This window comes from Malurus melanocephalus, unplaced genomic scaffold (assembly GCF_030028575.1).
Source record: "Malurus melanocephalus ecotype Western Australia unplaced genomic scaffold, MMel_1.1 scaffold_169, whole genome shotgun sequence".
In the NCBI taxonomy this organism is placed as follows: domain Eukaryota; kingdom Metazoa; phylum Chordata; class Aves; order Passeriformes; family Maluridae; genus Malurus; species Malurus melanocephalus.
The window spans coordinates 596,659-618,383 of record NW_026623401.1 but is presented as its reverse complement, the minus strand read 5'-3'; the positions used below and the strand labels follow the sequence as shown (position 1 = coordinate 618,383).

The following is a 21,725-nucleotide window of genomic DNA, read 5'->3' as shown; positions in this document are numbered from 1 at the left end:
CCCGGAGCGGCGGGGCCGGGAGGCGCGGGCGCGGCTCCTGCTGCTGGAGCAGGAGCTGAAGGCCGTCACCTACTCGCTGCTGAAGCGGCTGAAGGAGCGCTCGCTGGACAGCCTGCTGGAGGCGGTGGAGTCCCGCGGGGGGATGCCCGGCGGCTGCGTCCTGGTGGCCCGCACCGAGGTGCGCCTGGGGGGCCTGGCGGCACCCCCGCACCTCCTCCTGGGTAAGCTGTTCCGCTGGCCCGACCTGCAGCACCCYGCCGAGCTGAAGCCCCTCTGCGAGTGCCAGAGCTTCGGCGTAGCCGACGGACCCACGGTCTGCTGCAATCCCTACCACTTCAGCCGCCTCTGTGGGCCAGGTGAGCAGCGCGAKTTGGGTTCTTTCCCCACCAACACCCACCGATGTGGGGGTTCGGGGGTTCTGATCCCTTCCTGGGTTTATGCGAACCCTCGTGGGCAGCGCCGCCCSGGCCCCGCGGTGTTGCGGTTATGCCCGGGGAAACGTGCTTGGCTCGGGGTCCCCGCCGGGCATTCCCCCTCTCTTAAAACCAGCGGTTCCAGTTGTGCGTAAAAAGCCCTTTATTATTTTTTTTTCTCCTTCCCGCGGAGTTTCCCCGCTCTCTGGGAGCCGAAGGGGCGATAATCGGCGGCTCCATCCCGCTGGCGCCAGCCTGGCTCGCTCGTATCGGAGGCGGGCGGTCACCGCCGCCGGCTTAAAGCCGCAGGCGCTTCGGGGGGGCTGCGGGGATGTCCCTGCCGCGGGGATCCCCGAACCCGCGGGAGCACCTAGGGCTCCTACATTTCTTGGGGCTTTTTCTTTTTTTAGCGTTGGCAGACGTGAGCGTTTTCAAGGCATGGGTTTGGTTTTCTTGAGCGTTTTTTGKTTTTTTTTCAGCAATACTCGATCGTGTGTCCGTGTCAGCAGGGAATTGCTACATGGAGCAGAGACATGTTCGAGTTTGAGGTTTAGAAATYGAAATAATGCTTAACAGGCTGTGCAAAAACTGTAATGAAACTGGACAGCTGGATTCCCACTGCCAGAGGGCAGGGTTAAATGGAATATTGGGGAGAAATTCTTCTCTGTGAGGGTGGGGWGGCCCTGGCACAGGGTGCCCAGAGAAGCTGTGGCTGCTCCTGGATCTCTGGCAGTGTCCAAGGCCAGGCTGGACAGGGCTTGGAGCAGCCTGGGATAGTGGAAGGTGTCMCTGCCCATGGCAGGGGCTGGAACCAGAKGATCTTTAAGGTCCCTTCCAACCTAAACCATTCCATGATTCAATACTGTCCCTTTTTTTGGCAAGACCTTGGATTTTTTATTATTACTTTTGCAGTCTGGGCTTCAGCCTCGCTTTGCATCCCTTCTTTCAAAGAAACTTTTCTTTTGAGCGTGCTTCTCCCGAAGGTCGCTAGAGGCTGGAGGCAGCTTTTTTTTTCCAATTGGAGCTGAGCTGCGTTTTCAGGAACGGGGCATTTATTTTAGAAACGGGAAAAATTTCYCAGTCTCTTTCCTGCAGCGATGGTCGCTTTCCCAGGGGTGAGCGGCTGCCAGCCCTGTGCTGGGAGTAGTAGAAAGCAGAGCTGTTATCAAGTGGCTCCTTATCGCTTTGATAATGGGTGACTGTGCCAGGACCCCACCCGCGCCGACTGGGCGCTGCTAACTGGAGCCAAGAAAAGGCCTTGATGCCCTTTTCCACAAGTGGCTCCTTGCAGAGATTGTCCTGTTGGTGTTTCCCACCCAGTTTACTGCAGGGTGATGTAGTTGAGGGGTGTGAAAGTGCTGGGGGGCTTCCAGCGAGACCCTGGTGACAGCAGGTCTGGCTCGTGTGGGGCCAGCACAGCCAGGTCTTGCTGTTACATCCACCTGGGGACATCGGTGCTTTTATTTTTTTAATTTGAGATTTGTAAGCACCGTGTGATAAGAGCATTCTTGCTCCGTTAGGGCCAGTGGTGAGCCTTTTCTGAGAAGCAGTAGATGCTCTCAGAGCCATCCCACCGGGGATGCTGAGGTTCTTTTTGATGATCTCGGCCAAGCCTGAGCGCTGTCAGGGCCGGGTGGGAGCTGAGGAGTACACCCGTGTTTCCATAGTCTGGGGTCGGTTGTGGTGCCACTGACTGACCTCGCAATACAATTCTCACTGAAGCTGGTGCCTGCTCAGTGCTTGTGCCTTGATGCAGCCCAGCTGGCTGCACACCCAATTTAGGCAAGTTATAATTGAAAAAACACATCACTGACAGGTTTTGGAAGGGGAAAAGAAATGCCTCTAATCKGGGCAAGGAGATGATGAAGGACCTTCATCAGCCTTCTGCATGGTTTTGACCCTTCCAAGGACAGCAAGAGCTCTTTGAATGATCTGATTCAGCACAGCACCTCTGAGGACTTGCTGAACTGGGAGCACATGACTTCTCAGTCCTGCTGCTTAAAGCTGAGCTGGGGAGCTCTGTGGGATGGAGTCGGGGTGGGTGGGATCAGGGCGGCCTCTGCTCCTGAGCTGCTTCTGTGCTGAGGCCTTTGTTGGGATGGACCAAAGTTACCTGGGTGTCTTGGTGGYTGAAGCCAGGCTGGCTCTGGTGTCTGCCTTGTGTGCCAAGAGGAGTTCTTCATCACCCTTTTTCAGTACTTGTAAAGTGTTTGGGGAGCACTTGTTAAGCCCTAAGTGGAGTTGTRGTTGTCTCTCTCAACGCAGATGATGGAAATGTGGTTCTTTGGGAGCAACATCATGGCTCAGGCTGTGGGTGTTGGGGCAGAGGGGTGCAGCATTTTCAGTACCAAAGCCCACTTTGAAAATTCCAGGTGGAACCACCATTCTTCAAAAAAATTGGGAGACCTTGGTCCCCAGTTGGTTCCAAGTGTTTTGTTTTCCATTGAGTGTTTATAACCTTGGAAGAGTTCCTACTTGAAAGAGAAAGCAAGTTTGCTGATAAACCCAGCACAACACTAACCTAAAGTTTTGTTTTTCCAGAGTCTCCACCACCTCCCTACTCTCGGCTGTCTCCTAATGATGAGCAAAAGCCACTGGGTACGTGTTTTGTCTCTTTTGATCTCCCGGGAACTCTTTCATGGTGCAGCCCTGGTTCTGGTTCTGAGACAGCCCTGCCTGGCACGTCAGGCAAAAGCCAACAAGTCGGGGTTTTATGGCTGCTCATTATTTCTGAGCAAGCATCAGCTGACGGGTTTTAAGAAGTAAATGGATGCCAGTTTATCCTACCAAATTACCGTGTGGACACATGCATATTTTCCAAAATAATATGAAGCTCTATTTTTAATGAAGGCGTAATGAAAGGTTACCAGACGTCATGTTTTGTCTGCGTGTGTAATCTGCGGGATGACGGAGCTGCGGGGAGCGAGAGCTCCTGGGTGCCATTTCCATAAAGGCCTGGCTGTGCTGCTCCGTGCAGGAACCAGCTATTATTGCCCTTCTTCTGCTCRTTACAATGGGATGGAAAGTCTTTGAAACTCAGCGCTGTGTCATTTCTGAATGAGGTGTTGCTTTTCCTGGGCAATTATAAAAGGTTTTCCGAGCAAAGCTGGTGAAAGCCTCTGGGATGGGTAGGCTGGGCATGGAGAGCAGGGTGCTGGAGAGCCTGGCAGCCCTGGATCCCGGTCCTGTGGGCTGCACATTGGCCTGGAGATGCCTTGAGCTGGCATCGCTGCATCCTSACCAGCCTTTCTCAGCCCTCTTTCTTGCTCCATTAAATGGGAAGYAAAGACAAGGGATGGAAAGGAGCAATCCCATGTCCCTCTTGGATTGTTTGCTGAAATCTGTGCAGCTGTGGGCTTTCCCCCTTTATCCTGTGATTTACCGGGGTTAATGGCCAAGGGGAGCCACTTTTGCTGCCACGGGGCAGGGACAGGGAGGAGGCAGACAGGGTTTGGCAGCGATAGGAGGGGACAGCAGCAGCGCCTGCCTGTCCCACCCAGCCCCAGGGCAAGGCAGGAGCTGCCCGTGCCAAAGGTGAGTCCTGCCTGGGAGCTGCCATCGGCTCAGACTCAGCCATGTGTGCACCCTGTGCCCGGCACCGTCATCGCCACAGGGCTCTGACCAGAGCGGCCTGCAAAGCCAAATTGCCTGGTTGTGGCTATTTTTTTTTAAATATATTTTTTTTCTTCTTGTTAGGTGTGGAGGCAAAAAAAAAAAAAAAAAAGACTTGTCCCTCCCTGCATTCCCCTTTCCAAGTTAATTCCTTTCAGAAAGTGCTTGTGCTGCAGGGAGAGATGATAGTGAGCAACACGTGACTTTATTAAAACAACAGCCAGGGATTGAAATTTGCTTCACTGGCTTGTTTGATTGGAAAAATAATAGTTAATCTGTGAGCAAACAGTTGAGCACTTAATTAGAGGGGTGTAAGCAAGAGAGAATAACAAAGACTCTTAACTTGTTAAAACAAAGTTTTCTTCGCTTCAGCAAAGAGGAAGGAAGGAAGGAAGCAAGAATAAACAGCTTCAAGAATTTTAATGGTGATAATTAAGTATAGTAACTCTGACTTGTTTAGAGGCTTAATGTAACTTTATCCAGTAAGCACCAAGTTCCTACTTGTTTGATCAACTTAACTGGAGTTATTTTTGTGGTCGAGGCAATTCAAACTTTGCATTTGCGTGGTGGAGCTACAAAGTTAATCGCTGCTTTCTGGCTCTGCAGAGAGTTTCTCTCTCGGGGAGGCRGTGGGAAGCTGAGGAGCCGCGGCTGCTCACGTAGCACTGGCAATTGCAGCAGGACTAAAAGTGGTTTTTTTTGTTGTTTTTTTYCCCCCAGATCTATCAGATTCCACGTTGTCTTACACTGAAACAGAGGCTACAAACTCGCCCAACGTCACGCCCGGAGATTTCTCAGGTTGGCAGCTGCTCTTTGTGCCTTGCCGCCCGCGTGGTCCGCGCCGGGGGCTGCTGCTGGGGCAAGGGGATGGGGGCCATGGTCCTGCTGTTGGTTTGTGTTCTGGGCATGAAGGGAAGGAAAAAAGAGCAGTTGTTTCGGTTGATTTTTCAGAGAACTCTGTGCTGCTCACGTTGTGGTGAGATGCTGTTTGGGAGGTGGCCACAGGGCCCTGCGTGTTCCATGTGAAAGGCACCGGGGCAATGGCAGCTCTGGGGACACGGCTGCTGTGGGGCTGGGCTGGGGGCTGTGGGGCCCTGGCTGCTGTGGGGCTGGGCTGGGGGCTGTGGGGCCCTGGCTGCTGTGGGGCTGGGCTGGGGGCTGTGGGGCCCTGGCTGCTGTGGGGGTGGGCTGGGGTCTCTCCCCATTTCCACGGCAGGAGCAGTGAGCAGTGAGGCCGTTCAGTGCCACTGTGGTGTGGTTCCTGCCGGGTCTGTCCGGCTGGTGTTACCTGTCGGGCCCTGGCCCCGGGCTGCAGGCCCTGCTTTCATGAGCAGCCTCCCAGCCACAGAGCCATTGAAGCTCCCGAACAAAGCTTGGCTTAATTAGGTCCTCGTTTTTGCTCTGCCCCACCCTGCAACCTTTCATTCACTTAATGGGGCTCTGCARGGCCTGGGGTGGTTTTACCTGACAGCAGGTAGGGTTGGGGCTTTCCTTGGCTCCGCTCTGGGCTCTGGCTGCTGTGATCATTCCACGTCTTTCTCCTTGGTGAGGAGAAAGTCTCATCCCAGGCTGGGGGACAGGAGGGGCCTGGSTATGGGGCTAGGTTGAATTTCTTTGCCTGGTTCATGCTCTGGGAACTGGGRWKRARGSMRRMMAWYCYTKSCTCCTGGTGGAGCCCCACRYGYTCCTTCAGTGGCTGTGGTGGGATCTGGGCACCTCTGAGCCTCATGGTTGGATTGCTGAGCACRTGGATTGCATCTGCTGCTCTCTCCRGAGGATGCTGTGACCTGGGGGAGGTGGTGGAGGGTACCTTTGGGGTACTGGTCCCTCTGTCGTGCYTTTTCATTCTCTTTCCCTGCACGAGTTCACGGCCAGTTTGGTGAGATTTGCGCCTTCCTTGGGGTGTTTGGGCTGGTCCCAGTTCCAAAGGGTGTTGTAGCAGCACTGCACTGCCGGCTCATGGCACRGTGGCACGTTTCCCTCTGGCGATTTTCCCTCCCCCCTGCCCTTTCAGGTTTCCCCGCGGTGGCCAGCCGGCGGTGCCGTGGTTGCCGCGTGCCGGACCGGCGTGTGCCAGCCATGGGGCTTTTGTGGTGCTGCCAAGTGTCCAGAGCAGGGGAACAATTGATAGCCAGCATTCGGATCATTCAGCCTTGAGCTCTAACAAATACGTGTTTGCAATTCTTAACCAACCTTCCTGGGGCTGGATGCACGTCCCTAAAGTTCCTCGCGCCCGTGGCTTTTGTTGTAACTTGATAATTGGCATTAATTACGGCAGCCGAGTTGGAAAACTGGGGTTCCTGAGGATATCATTAGCTTCTCTCATGGCTCAGTCTTTATGGGACATCTGGTGGGTTTGTTGGAAGAGAAGAGAGATTTTAGCTTTTCCTTGAACAATGTAATGATAACATGTGACCGAGATTGTGCTGAAACTGGATCCCTCCTCTCCCCCTGCGCTGTTTCCAGTGGTGTAACTTTTAATAAGAGTGTGAGCTGGGTGATTTATTTTTCCCCAGTGCTCAGGATTGCTGAAAGAGGATAAGAGCCTTGCTGAAGTTAACCCGTACATGTCATCATGGGGAAGTACMGGGGAAAACCCACTTAGGCTCCAGCCTACCTGCCACTTCTCAGTTTGTTTATTCGCCATTTCAACTCGTTTAAGGGCTCTGCTTGAAGTGAAGGTCTGTGGAAGTGATGCACAAAGCACATGGTCCTCCCTGCCTCCTCTGGTGTACCGAGGGAACTCAGTGTGCATTTAACTTGTCTTCCAAAAATAAGTACATTTTGGATCTAGCATCAAGCCACTACTATTTATTGCTCCAGCTTTGATCATCAAAAAGGCTTTTCCTACTAAAACCACAAAATTCAATTTTGTGTAACAAAGAGAACCATTCTTCTCCTGTTGCTCCTTTACTTGATGAACTTCTAAACAAGAGGTTTTAGCATGAAGGCAAAAGATGATCTCTGTCATATGTGCAAATTTAAAGAAAAACAAACCCTGTTTTTGAAGTAGAACCTTTCATGGCTCTAATATTGCCCTTAAAAAGAGGGGAAGTCTTCAGTGAAGTAGCAGGCTCKCTGTAAGGTTCAGAGGAGCAGTCGGTGCTAACTGGCAGCACAAGCTGTGGGTGGTTGGGCAGATGTGACCTGGATCTGTGGATGATACCCCAGAGCCCTGTTCATCTCTTGTTTAAAGCATTTGGGTCTTGGAACACAGTTTGTCCAAGGATCAGTGTCCAGCACAGCACTTCCCTTGGAATGGGATGCCCTTGTTTTCTCAGTGTGGTGCTAAGGGCAGATCTGGGTTGGTGGGAGAAGGCACTTGGAGGTGTTTGAACCCAAAGGTTTTGCCCCCTGAGATCAAACAGTGTCACATCCAGGTTTGTGAGGGCACAAAGAGGGGCTGCGTCATTTCCTCGTGAGATTCCCCTCTGCCTGGGGAGCAGAGCTGAAGGAAACCCWCTGTTTGGGGAGTTCCATTTTAAACCCAAGTGGTTCCTGGGCTGAGCCCAAGTGTCCCCTGGGAGCCGGCAGAGCCTCGGCCAGCGCTGGCGTCCCTGCAGCTCCCAGCCAGAGCTGGGGAAATACCAGGGAAAGGGCAAAATCCAGCAAGGCAGGAACAAAGGCTCGGCCTCGTGACTCATAATTGGTGGAACATTTGTAGTAATTTTTTTTCCCCTTCCCCTCAGCCTTGGCTCCTCCAGCACATGCCAAGAAGCTGCTGTACCCGTTAGACTTGCCAGGCGTGTGCAGGGCTGAGCCGTGCTGCGAGAGCTGCGGCRGGATGGGATGGGATGGGATGCTGGGGACATGCTGGAGCAGCTTTGGGATTGCCTGCCTTCCCCTGAATCCCACAGGGCTCTCCCTCATCATCTATGGGAAGGATCCTTTCTTAAAACCCATGGAAAAGCCCCATTCCTGTTGAAAAAGCCCCATGACGAGTGGTGACCAAAGTTCTTGTTAGTGGTGGCTTTAAATTCTGGAGKTCCTGAGGACTGTTCTGGAGGGAGGACAGGTGGGAGAGCAAAAGGTGACCTTGCACCTGCTGACCTGGCCATCCCCAGGGAAGGTGCTGGTTTATTTTTTTCCAAAAATAGCTTTATTTTTTTTTTTAAACTTTGAAATCACTTCCTAGTGTGCTACAACTGTCCACAAGAGTTTCAGCTCCAGTGAACCCATTTGTAGGTGAAAACGTGCATCCTAAAGAAGCAATGTTGAATTGGTGGTTTGGTGGAGGAGGGATGAATTTCTGTCCGTGCTTCAAAGCAGCAGGAAGGTTATTTCCACCTGAGAGTATTTCTGGGTTTTTTAAGGCCTGGGAAGTTTTTGCAGGGCTGGGGTGGGGCTGGAGGTGTTGGATTTGGGGAGCAGGGTCCCTGTACCTCCAAAGGCAGGAAGGAGGCAGCAGCGCCCATCCCAGCTGGTGACTCAGCCCTGCTGAGGCGATGCCACGGCTCCAGGAAAGAGCCAGAGGGGTTTTTCTGCTTCCAGCAATGTTTAGGATGAACTTAAGGAAGCATATTTTAAAACCCACTGAATGGAGAAAGTGAACGTCTCCCTTCCTCTCCCCCCCACAGAAATAACAGGCTGCAGGATTTATGCTAACAAGGAAATTTATGAAGATCCTGTGTGTTAGGAGTTGGAAAAAAAAAAGCCCATTAAATCTGTCAGGCGGATGTGTGTGGCAACTGGGCAAACATTGCCCTTTCCGGGCTGAGGGAGAGATTGTGGAATTACCTGTTAATCGAAAAAAAAGGGTATTTTTCTCATTAATAGGGCAGCAGTTTCTTCGGGGGGGAAATGTCGGGTTTTGAGGATGGGCTCTGGCTTKGCTGTGTCTCAGTGGGGGCTGGGARCTGGGTCTGACCCAGCACCACTGTGGAGTCTTCTCATCCCTTCTTCCCCACTCCTGCAGAAACAAATCCCTTTAAAAAAGGCACAACATCCCTGTGCATCCAGTTTAATCACAGACAGATGTTTGTTTGGGCCAGTAATGGTTTTGGTTAGGTTTTTTTTTCCTATTTAACTGTAGGTTTGCTGGCTTGTCTCCCCCTGTGCAGTCTAGAACAATCAGGGTTTGGCTAAAACCTCTCCTGGTCRGAGGAACGAGCCTGTTGCCAAGAGCTACTTCTTTGATGCAAAAAAATACATCCTGGAGGTGCTTTGTCAGATGTTTTTATATTAAACAGTTTTCCTCCATCATTTTGGTTTGCCAACGGGAAATAAAGTGCATCTATTTTCCAGTGTGCTTCAGAGAGGAATTCCGTGCTCGGTGGGGAGGTTTTTCCCACGTGGCTGTGGATGGCCATGGATGTTGGAATCCCCCTGGGAGAGSTGGGAGGGTTGGGAGGGTTCAGAGSCATAACCTGCCCTCCCTGRGGGTTTGCTCATGGGCAGCTTCTGGCCCTGCCTGGGGCTGACATCAAAGGCAGCTTCTCCAACCAAAGGGTGAATCATGGAATTACTCCCTGTAAGGGAAGATGGGGAGGCTCTGGAAGTTGATCCCTGGGCTTTCAGAGGGGTGTGCTCCTTTATTCCACAGCAGATGTCTTGCTGGAGTGGTGATAAACCCACTGGAGCCAGGGGATTTGGGGAAAGGAGTGGTTTTTTCCCAGTATTTTTGTGCTCACCACAGTGGCAGCTCCTGGAGTTCAGACATTCCTCTCTTTGGAGCAGAAGAAGAAGGGAAGGGATTGTTGGTTCTGTAGGGGGCTCCTCATTGTGTCCAAAGCCTGTTGGTAGCCCTGCTTCATCCTTAAGCAGAGTAACCCAGCAGAGTGTTCCACCTGGGGGAATAACAGACAGATGAAGATGTTCAGAGCATTGAGCAAGCAGCAATTAAAGAATAACTTTTAAACAAATTGAATGACTTGCCAGGGGAAGAGAGAGGCGGAAAGCTGGAGAGGATATTCCCTCCATGTGTTTGTTTCTCCATTAGAACCCTGTGGGATAATTCACCTTGGGCCACCAAACCAACAGCYGGGGCAAGCTCAGGCAGAGCAGGTGGGTGGCCAGGCGTTGGTGCCAATAGACACTCATGGTGCCACCTGTGCCCAGAGGTGCCAGTGGCTCCATCCCTGCAGGATGGGCCTCTGGGAGCAGGGTGGAGTCCTGGCAGGGGCTGTGCAGCTGTGAAGGTGTTTGTAGAGTGAGTGGCAGCTGTTTGTATAAAATACCCTGTGGGTTGTGGGCTTGTAGCGCGGGGCTTCTGGTCCTGAGATTCCTGCAAAGCTCAGCCAGGACAGGGATGTGGTGGGGAAAATGAGTTTTATGAAGGTTGAGGGGCCACTGAGGAATCTGCTGGAGGTGGGAAGGGATGGTTTGTGCTGAAGGTCTCCTGAGGAGGGACATCAGGGTTCCTGTGAGGCTTTGCATCACGTGTAGCAAAGAATCTTTCCCCTTGGGTTATTAGGATGGCTGATAGTGCTGCAGCCATCCAACAGGTAACACTGAAAAAAATGAGGGCCATCAGAGCTGTCCCTAAAAAAATGTGGACAGTTGGACTTGTTCCTTGTTCAGAACAAGGAAGGAAAAAATCCAAAGTGGCTGCCAGARCCTCAGGATCACCTGCCTGGAGTGCACAGGCTGTGTGGTGCACAARGGGTGGAAGAAGATTGGTTTTACCAATATTTGGCCCCATGCCCGATGCAGGGATTAAAGCTGCTATGTTTCTGTGAGTACACACAGCTCCCAAATTGTCCAAAGGAGAATCTGCCCTGATGGAGCCAAGGCTGGCTGATGCCCTGAAGAGGAGGTTCCAGGGACAGTATTTGGGGAGCATAGTTTCCTCTGAGGCAAGACACTGCAGTTCTCAGTATATTCCAACAGAGAAGGAGAGAGTTGCTGTTTCTCCCTCTCTCACCTGGAGCTGGGATGGGTTTTCACAGCTAGCCTGGATGTTTTCAACCTAGAAGTTCTTGGAGTAAGTACARCACCCGGATAAAATATGTTTTTGTCTGTGGTTCATTGAGCAGTTATGATGTTTGGCCTTGAATCACAGAATAATCACATCCCTCACTTCTGCAAGCACCTAGGCATCACTCTTAAAAAAAGAAACATCAGGAAGTAAGCAAGTTACTTAAAAGTAAATTAGTTTAATCTTTGTAGCCTAAACATTACATTCTTGCACCCTATTAGGGGTTGGATACGACTTTCTAGGTAGTAAAAGTTCCTTTGATGTGAGCTCTGGTTGTGTCCTTTAACCAGCATGGATCCGATGGATCCGGCTTTGTTTGAACTTTCCTTTTTCCCTGGGCCTGTGTTTTGCTTTTTAACGGGATTTGCTGAATACTGAACACAGTGTATTTATGACCTTTGAAAACGGTGAATGTTTTGAAGGAGGAATTTTGGCTTCTTAGAGGGGACCTGTAGAGAGAGGCTTGTGTTCACAGTCCCAGTAATAGATTTTTTTGTGGCACTTTGATGAGTGAGAGGTGTTTATAGGCTTGATTCATAACCGAGTTACCAAGGTTTTCCACGGAAATAACTTATTAAATGTGTGGCGCTCACCGGGGCGATTGAAGTCTGGAGATTTGCTGTTCATCAAAGGCACCTCCTTTCCCGGCCTCCGAGACCTAACTCAGCATTTTACCTCTGGAGGATGCTCAGACCCAAAAGGGCTGTGTGCTGTGGGAGCTCGAGCTGGGTTTTAGCAAGAAATTTAAAAAAAATAAAGCAGACTGGAAGGAGGAGGGGGAAAAAAAAAAAACCTCAGGAAAAACATCCCCTGTCRTTGGGAGCTGCTGATGGTTAAACCTGGTTTTTTGGAACACTGCTTATTTGTGTGGATTTTGCTTTGCTGCTCGACAGCTGAAAAGTCCATCCCTGCAGTGCTGCTGCCCGGGCTGCCGAGGGCTTTTGAAGCGCCCCGAGCCCCTGGAACTGCAGGTTCAATTTGCTGGCAGAGGAGACTCAGCTCTGTGTGCTTCCCAAGGGCTGGGGTCAGCAGGAGTGGGCACAGGGGTCTGCCATTCCCACCCCTGCCCTGTCCTGCYGTGCCATGGGCTCCAGGAGGGAGCAGAGGGTGCTCCAGGGGATCCAGGTGTCAGGTGGGGATGAAGGAGGAGGAGGGACATCACCTCCCTGAGGTCCCCTCTTGCTCCTGGGATGCTGGGTTTGACCAGTGCCTGTCCCAGCACTCCTCTGCCCCTGCTCTGTGCCTTTCTCTTGGTTGGTTATTGCATCCTGGAATGGTTTGGGTTGGAAGGGACCTCACAGCCCATCCCATTCCYGCCCCTGCCATGGGAGGGGACATCTCCCACTATCCCAGGGTTCTCCGGGTCCAGCCTGGCCTTGGACACTTCCAGGGATCCAGGGGCAGCCACAGCTTCTCTGAGCRTTTTGTGCCAGGGCGTTCCCACCTTGTCAAAAAATCCTTCTCCAGCTTTCTTGTAACCCCAGAAATGGGTGTTTAGCTGGAAAAAAGTATCATTCCCGGGGCAGAGTGCTGGGAGCACGGAGGGGAAGATCTGCAGCACATCCCTGGCACTGGGGTCTGGGTTTGGGATACTCAGGACTGTTGAATTCCTGTTTGGGTTTTTTTTCTGTAAGAACAAAAACATTTCACATGGAAGTGCCTGTCTTGGCTGACCTCTTGCCGTGCTGCTAATGCTGGCTGCTAATGGTCTTTGCAGCTCCTTGGGCTGGAGCAGGGATCAAACAAGCTCAGCATTGCAGTGCTGGACTGCTGTCCCACCACCCCTCCACCCCTTTCCCAGAGAAGCTTCTCTTTCAGTGAGAAGCTGCTTCCTCATCCCAAGCTTTGGGTATGGGAAAACGTGTGGGGGAAAAACCAGCAGCATCAGAAGCTATAAACAGAATTAAATGCAAAGCTCTTTTCCTGCTCCAGCATCTCCTTAATCAGCTCCACGCCCCACTTTTCCCTCTCTCTTTTCTTTTCATATTTTCCTCTTTTTWTCCTTTAAATGGCTGAGAATGGCCTCTGATGCCCAGACCTGCAGCTTGGCCATCTCCCCACCTGGCCTTGGAAGAGCTGCCYTCCCCTTCCTGTGCCTGTCTTTGGGTTTATGGCTGTGGAGATGTTCCTCCTCGTGGGTGCTTGTAGCAGCTCAGAATGGCTGCCCATTCCTCAGGGATGGAGAAGTTTGAGTCTTCRTGCTGCTGTAGGGACATCTCTTGATGCCAGGGATGCCTGGGCAGGATTCCTCCCAGTGGCTCCACAGAAGGGTGGGAGACACAACTTGTTTGGTTTTATCTGCCATATTCCATGAGCAGGAGCAACAMCCGCCAGCAGAAAGGCTATTTTCCAGCTCTTTCCATTTATTAAGGTCTCATTTGCTAAGATTTTTCCATGAGAGAAGCCAAAGAATGTTGGAGATGTAAAAAAAATGCCAGTTGCTTGGTGCTTTCACGCACGGTGATGCAAAGTGCTGCTGTCTGTTTGATCAGGGACAAAAGGCCCGGAGGTGCCTGCAGGGAGCTGGTGGGGGATGAGCTGGGGGTGAGGCACGGGCTGTCCAGAGAAAGTGGGGCTGCCCCGTGCCTGGAAGTGCTGGACTGGGCTTGGAGCACCCGGAATAGCGGAAGAGATGGGCTTTAAGGTCCTTCCTACCTAGCCCATTCTGTCTCTGATAAGGCCGTGCTGTCTTTAGATTTATTCCACCTGTCTCCGGAGGCTCCCGCAGGGATGGACGTGCTGGGCAGAGCAYATCCTTTTCCTGCCCTTTTTTCCCTTTTTTTCCCCTCCTGGCTGCTCCAAAGCCTGCCCTGTTCCGGGGCCGGGCACGGCGCTCACACAAGGCCCCGTTTGTGCRATCCCGCACCAGGAAAAGCCAAGTTTGTCCACGGGGAAGAATGAGGCACTTGATTCATCCCCCCCTGCATGAGGCTGGGGGGTCTGGGAGCATCCCTGTCCTGCACAGGGAAGGCAAACATGGGCTGTGGTGGCTGGGAACTCCCACAGCTCTGCTTTCCCTGATTCCTGAATGAATGTTGTTCCTTTGGAAGCACCATTGCAGCTTCCCCCAAGCTCCATGGCAAACACAGTCAATTGTGCCCTGATTTTGCTCCTGGTTTTTCTCCTGTTTTTTTTGTATCTATTGCTCTTTAAACCCTAGTGAGCCGCAGGCTAAAATGAGCTGTAGGGTTGGGGKTTTTGCCATTCCTAAAATCCAGAGAAGCCGTGGTATAACCCAGCAGGAGCTTTCGCCCTGGAAGTGTCCAAGGCCAGGTTGGATGGAGCTCTGAGCAGCCTGGTCTGGTGGGAGGTGCCCCTGCCCATGGCAAGGCGTGGAACAGGATGGGCTTTAAGGTCCTTTCCAAGCCAAACCATTCCGTGATCCATCTCCTCATCCTAAGCCAAGCTTTGCCAAACAGCCACTGGTGCTTATAAAGAGCTCAGGGTCCAAGATCAGATCCAGTTGGGTTTGTTTGGTGCAGCAGCTCGGGATATCCAGCTGTGGAGAGGAGCAGATGTGAAAATGGGCAKTTTAATGTCTCAGCCCCAACTCCTCGCTGTAAATTGTGTCTGCAGCTGCCACTGAGGGCTTGAGCTGTTGTGCCACGGGGCTGGTCACAGTAAAACTGAATCCAGCAGGTTTTGATCTGGGCCTGCTCTGGAGAACTCCTTCTGCTGAGGTTTTACGAAGCCCTGAAAACACGACCCCATTTCCAGAGGGGCCGTGGGCACTGGGGCCGGGTGCAGAACAGTCCTTGGTGGCGAGGCCAGGGCTCAGTTTTCCTCAAGTGTCATGGGATTGGTTTCTGAGATCTGCAAAAAARACCCAACAGAACAAAAAAAAAGCCCCRACAAAACTTTATGAATCGACCAGGAAGCCAGTAAAAATTAGTAGTAACAAGCTCATTTCAATAGGAATGGGTTTGCTGCTCTGCTGGCTGCCAACCATTTATGGGACTGGCCGGGTGCCGGGTCCAGCGCCGCATCCCTCACCCTCCTGCTGCTGGAAATCATTTGTGACTCCAAAAAAATAAATAACACTATTGTGGAGCTCGTTTTATGGCTGGGGCCTGAGCTGGGTGGCAGCTCTGGAGTTTGCAGACCCTGGCTGGGGGCTCTCTCCTCCATCTCAGGTGGGTTCTGCTGGCTCTGCAGGGTGCAGGTGAGGATACAAGATGGGGGCTGCATCCGTGGCACTTTGGGTCTGTTCCTGGAGCTGGGTCAGTGGGGCTGTGCCCATGCAGGTAGCAGTGGATGCTGCTGGGTGTTGTGCCAGCAGAGGTTTGGGGTGGATATTTGGGAACATTTCTTCCCCAGGCTCAGGACAGCTGTGGAGTCACGGTCCCTGGAGGGATTTAAAAACCATGTGGATGTGGCACCTGGGGACAAGTGGTGGCCTTGGCAGTGCGGGGGGAATGGCTGGAGCTACTGATCTGAGAGGGCTTTTCCACCTTTAACCATTCTGGGATTGCTCCTGGGATATCTCAACCCCATCACACCCCAGGGCTGTTTCCCAGTGAGCCAGGTGCTGGCTTGTTTGGAGAACCAGACCCCAATAAAGCCCCTTCTTGCTTTGGCTCATCTTTMAATATCACAGGGGTTTCCAGCATGGGAACCCCTCTGACTTTTCCATTTGCACCAGGCCTGTTTCAGTGCTTGCACCAAGGGATGTGCATGGCTGGGGACACTTCCACCCCAGGAGATCAAGGAAATTCATGGAAGAGTACCAAGATCCTCTGAGTACAGGAGCTGCACTTCCCTCATTGCTAAGTTGTTTAAATGGAAGGGAAATGTCAGCAGAATTATGTTTTAAAAGAAAAGAAGTCCCCCACACTTCACASGTTACAGACTAGGAGCTCACTGGGCAGCTTCTTCCTCAGTGAAACAAGAAACGTGGAGCCATTCTTTATTCCCCAGTAATTACAGGCACATATTTTGAAATAATCCGTGTCTTTTCCATGTTGAATCGCCAATACGGACCTTGAGAGCCGGATTGAATTCAGCTGTGCTCGAAAGGGTCAGTCATTTGAGACTTCCAACWTTAAAGATCTTTGCAAATTAGTTTTGCTCTCGCCATGCTGAATTTGTTTGYGTAGAAAGCCTGGGTAGATGTGGTATGTGCCTGTCTTTGAAGGGCTCTGCTTCAAAGGCTGCAGCTCCGGGTGTTTCATGTGCTGAGCTCCGCGCTCCCCGGAGCGCTGCTGCCTCGCCGGGAAGTGTCAGCTCKCCTTAAACCTGCAGGAAGGAAAAGCTCAGCGTGGCTTTTCAAAGCCATCAAGGAAACTGGATGTTCAGGGCTTATTCCTGTAGGAAATKGGTGCTGGAGCTCTGTGGGCTGGTGCATGTCATTGGTACAGCCCCGATCGTGGTTCTCTGCCTGCCCCTTCCCTGGCGGGGAGAGGAACCCTGGGTGGTGTTTGGAGGATTAGGGAGTTTGTCCCAAAAAATTCAGCTGGGATCTTGGCAGTCAGAGGCCAACCACAAGAGATGCAGTTGGACCGTAGCTAGTATACAAAAAGGGTAAACAGTAAAATAATATTGTGACTTTTCATGATTCTTGGCTTGAAATGTATTTTTTTTCTCAAAGCAGTTGGATCTCAGAAGGGCAAATKGGAGAAGCTGTCTCACATCCTGGAGTTTTGCATGTTTAGCTCAGATCTGTCACTGAACAGGTTTTGTTGGCGTGGAGCAGGAAGCCCTTTCCCTCCAGCGTGGCATCTCTGTGCACATCCCAGAGGGCTGCTGATCAGCTTAAAACATAGAGGCAGCACCAAAAACTGTAAAATCAAAGGTGCTGATGGGAGGGCTGAGGGTCTGTCACCTCCATGAACCTCGGGCTGCTCAAGACAGGAGCTTTCTGTGCCCAGACAAAGATGCTGAAGGTTTTTGTGAGCAGCGAGAGCGCTGTCCATTGAAGCAGCAGCAGCAGCAGCAGCTCCACTCCCAGTGGTGCCTCTGGGCCRCCCCATGTGCTCGAGGGAAGGAGCTGCCCTGGCTGGGTGTGTGCACAGGATCAATCCAGGTTTAAACGAGGACAAACCAAGCAGCAGCAGGACATTGWGGGAGCCAGCGGATAATCCCAGCTCAGCCTCGGGCCGGATGGCCGGCGCTGCCTTGCGGAAAGCGCTCCTTTCTCTGYTCTTCCCCCTTCTCTCCCTCTCATTGAGATTTCGACACAATATTATTTTAATCCCCATCGTCTCGCCCCTCCTCCTCCCTGTGCCCTTCCCTGCAGGCTCTCTCCCCGCCGTGCCGGCTGCAGAGGCTCTCAATGAGAACCAGCTGCCTTGCAAAGCCCTTCCCCTCGCAGCGGGGCCGGGGAGGGCAAAGCTGGCACCGCACGGGTTGGGACTGCCTGGCTCTGTCCCAGCCCCCAGAACGCTTTCCCTCTTGGCTCTGTGCTCTCTGAGCACGTGGTGTTTGTGCTCCTGGGATGTGGGGCTGGCTTTGGAGCCATCCCACCTTGGAGTATCGCTGGTGTGACGCGGGATGGGGCACGGGGAGCTCCGGGATGTGGGATGTGCCACGCGCCTTCCYAGCTCCCTGCCACAGCCCAGCCACCTCCAGCCATCCCAGCACAGCCTTTGCTTGGGTTAGAGGTKTTCAAGACATGGCTTTGTTTCTTGAGCTCTTCTGTGTGCCAGGCTGCCTTGGTGCAGGTTGCTGGGGCTGAGCTGTTGGTGTGTGCTGAGCACAGGGAGCACCCACTGGGATTTGGAATCAGGTTTCCCATCCTTCGGTGCTCAGGGATGGGGTGAGGCTGGGCACAGGTTGGTTTGTTAACAGGAGAAGGAGCATCTCTGCACTGCCAGGGCGAGTGCAGMCACCTGAGGGGAGCAGCACAGCCTTATCCTGAACCTTTTACTCCTGATTTCTYCTTTAAAGTTGTGTTTAATGCTTGTGTCCCATGAATAAGCTRGAATAGTGTGCAGGGTGTGTAAGGAGCAGGCAGCAGAAATGTTTTTCCAAGTGCTTTATCCCAAATGAAGGGATGGCACAGCGATGAACCCGTGGCTCCTGCTGTGAGTGGAGGTTTGGTGGTCTCCAAACTGCAAAGGCAGCAATGAGTGCTGAATGCAGAATCACTCCCAGCCTGGGAGCATCAGCTCGGCTACCTTGGATTAATTCCCTGTGCTGTGAGGYAGCAGGCTGTGATGCAGAAATTCTCACCACTTCAGCATTTCAGAGCTTCTGCAATGGGATTTTTCTAACCAGCTCAACCCAGCGGATCTGTAAGAAAGCAGGGATGAGGAGACACTTCTCTGTGTGTGCCAGAATTCCAATGTGGCCCTTGGAGAGCTGTGGCCATCGCTCCCTTCCCGAGGTGCCACCCAGCCYGCTGGCACTCCCACAGCCAGGGGGAAATCGAGGCTGGCTCTTTGCAAATGCAGCCACTCCAGTGCTCCCAGAGCGGTGCCTCTCTGTTGGACTGAGGTCGTRGGTGTTTATTTGAGGGAAGAGCAGCTCAGCCAAACATCCTGCTTTTAAACTTGCCTTTGCAGCCCTCGGAAAGATGCCTGCAGCTCTGTTTGTGTGCAGCYTCCAAGTGCTGGGCTCTGGGCATGGATGGGATTTGCAGGGAGAGCTTAGGAACAGCCTCCCACGTTTTGGGGTTTCTGCTGTATACAAAGCTGGGATTTCCTCATCACTGCACTGGAGAGCTGCAGCACACTTCCATCAAGATATCCAGTGTCAGGCAGGGAGCTGAGTGTCCTGCAGGGCTCTGAAAATCCCACTTCCCCAAGTGGGGTGTCGGAGCCCTGAGTTTTGAGTCAAAACAAAAATGAGTGGGAACTGCCAAGTTTGGGGGGGAGTCTTGGTTTTGGGTCAAAACCGCTAAGGGGTTTTTTTTTCCCCCTTTGTTTCAATCCCAAGCACAGCCCTGCCAGAAACTTGGCTCAGCTTCTCCAGCAGAATTAGGGATGTATTTRTGTTTCGGGGTTTGTCAGGAAACCTGAAACCAGGTGAGTTTGGCCAAGCCCGGGCTCTGGCTGGGATGGGGCTGTGAGGAGGAGYRGGACAGGGATGTGCCGCAGGGAGGGCACGGGCAGGACTTATTTTTGTAGCCATTTCATAGCAACAGGGCTAAAATAGAGCCATTGCTCTGYCTTCTCCATTCCATTGAAAGGAAACCCCTTTTTCTGCTGAGCACAGAGCTGGGATGGGATTCTGGGTTGGCCAGCACAGGATCCTTCAAACTGCAGGAGAAATTTGTGGCAGCTCTGAGTTTTAACCATTGATTCTGGAATAACAGACACATGAGGAGGAGTTGTAACTTCACCCTGTCCTGCTCACCACAGCATTGGGCTTTTCCAGCCCTTGGCATCCTTCRCTGACGTAGGTGCAGCTTAATGCCACCCCTTACACATCAATTCTGTGTCTGCAGGTGGAATACACAAATGTAGTTGTTCTCACCGTCCATTTCCAGCGCCATTTCCCCTCCAGAGTCATCCAGGAGATGACACATCACCCATAAGATTTGAATTCCCTTAGTGAGAYGTTGCTTTTGCACGTGATTAAAGAGCTGATTGGGTTTTGGACCATTTTGATGGTGTTTGGGTAGCAAATCTTGCACTTAATCTCAGGTTAATACCGATGCCCATGTCTGAGATTATTTTTTTATATACTTAATTGCAGCCAGCAGGGAGAAAGAGCYTCTTGCAGGGCACAATTCATCTTCTCTCTAAGGAGCGGGGCTAAAACAGGGCAGATAAGTTGGGTTTGCATCATTCTCTGCTGGGGAGTGCAGCTGGAAAGGTCTGGGATTGTTCACATGGACTTAGGATGCCGTGATTTATCCTTGGATCAGCTGAGCTAGTGGAGAGGATTTGGATGGATGTGAGACAGGTGAAAAGAAGAAAAATTGCTGTTTTCAAAAGAGGGAGCTGTATGATGTTGGCCACTGGAACAACCAGCAAAGTCCTCCATGACTTCCACCATCAGTGGAAGCATCTCTGCTGTTCCATGATGGATGGGAGCATGATGTCATGGGCAGAAAATAGCCCCTGCTGTTAYCAGAAAAGCTGAATTTCTTGCACTCTGTGCCCAGGCTGCCGCCCCTTCCAGCCCTCCCTCCCTGCGGGAACCTCGGGCGCATCCCCAGCCCCTTCCCGATTGTTTTTCCAGCTCCATTACACAACGAGCGTTTGTTTGCATTTGCAAATTGGTCATGAGCAGTGTCAATAGCTGGGGATACACACCGAGGGGAATGGACTTTATTTGGGTTTTAGGGCCTTCGAGGTGGATGGTGCCAAAATAAATAGGGAGTTTTATCCTGGGCCATGTTAACCAAACAGCCCTGGGAGCTCCTGGGGAGAGGTTCAGTGGAGAGCAGCAGGGATGGACCCATCAGGGTACCCAGAGCTCGGGCTCTGCATTCATGAGTGTCCCCTTGAGCCTGGGCTGTTGTTTTTATTCCTTAATGATGGATTTACAAGGAAATCAGAGCATCGGGGTCGGTAACAGCGCGCCGGGTGACTGAGCCCAGTTATCTCATAGCTTTGGAAACCACATTTTGTTTATTGAGCTCTGTCTTCAGAGAAATTCAGCTTTTCGTTCCTCTGCTACTGCTGCGTTGTCCTGCAATAAAAACCTTGCCAGCATTTCCACTCTTAATTGACTCATGGCAGGTTTATCCCCGTTTGTCCTGGATGTCTCTGGAGGTGCTCGTTCCTCGAAGCTCTGTGGCAGAGCTGGGAGAGGCCGGGTCACAGCTGCCTCACTCTGCTGGGTTGGACTTAGCGGTTGCATGAGTTGTGCCTTCTCAAAAAGCTCAAGGACTTCAGGTTTTCCTCTTCTTAGAGCTGTTTGAGGCAACGGTGGCAGAACCATGCTCTGTGTCCTCATGCGTAAGGCTGACTTCATCAGTGACAGCACCCTGGAAAGGCCCAAGAACTGCTAAAAAAGACAATTTGAACTCCCATGCCGATTTCTGCCCTGAGTTTCAGCTGTCTAAATACGACCACGGTGAAGTCAGGGCAGTTACTTTGAATTTCTGGTCAGTATTTGGAGCAGAAACTGGCTATGTCCATGTGCAGCATGGCAGGATTTATTTGTAAGAAAAAGTGGAAAATATGATTGGGGTTGGAGAATAAATGGAGAGTGGAGRATAAGGCTCAGGCTCCCCTGTTCTTCTTGATTTTTTACCCTCCTGCAAGAAGTTTCCCTTTTGCAAACAGGTTGCCTCAAGTGGCCCTGGTGGCTCGCTGAGGGCACTGGGTTAGGACAATAAATAAAAGCCAACGGCGCTTCTAGAGATGTGAGGAATGTGAAAATGTTTAAATGATTTAGTACCAGAAAACTTTATTTAAACATTTAATCGAAGAACATGCTTTCATCTTTAAAACATCAGTGTTTGAACTCCCATCCAAGTTTTTCCAGACTTTCTATGCACTTCATCATATACAACAGCAAGCTGTGCTCTGCAAAGGGAATAAACTTCCAGTTCCCTGATTCCGTTTGTTGTTGTTGTCTCAAACACTCCTAAATTACAGTGAAGAAGCTGTTTGGGGGAAAAACTCCTAAAAAACTCCTGTGTTAAATAAGGTCTCATTTATTTGAATACTCAGAGCTGGGAAATGCTGTGTCCAAGCAAATCCCGTAAAGCTGCACGGCTTTCCATATGGAAACCAGCCTGGATACAGATGTGTCAGTCAGCACGGGGGTTTGTTCCTGATGCCAGGGAACAGCCACCTCTGGGAGGTTCATCTCCCCCAAAAGCATCACGAGAAGGGCTGGGCTGGCTGGGTGGCGTTGGTTTGGTCATAATCAGGACTGGTGAGGGA

General features: G+C 51.8%; 1 protein-coding gene across 1 annotated transcript in view; it reads left to right on the top strand.

The window, feature by feature from the left end:
* Window position 1: 1 nt before the first annotated feature.
* The window catches only part of SMAD6 (SMAD family member 6), a gene marked incomplete at its 5' end in the record, with an annotated part of 36,056 nt that continues 14,332 nt past the window's right edge, over window positions 2-21,725 (top strand). The window contains 3 exons of the mRNA XM_057372271.1: window positions 2-356; window positions 2,955-3,011; window positions 4,746-4,823. Coding sequence (XP_057228254.1) covers window positions 2-356; window positions 2,955-3,011; window positions 4,746-4,823 — 490 coding nt within the window. The remainder of the gene's footprint in view (window positions 357-2,954; window positions 3,012-4,745; window positions 4,824-21,725) is intronic.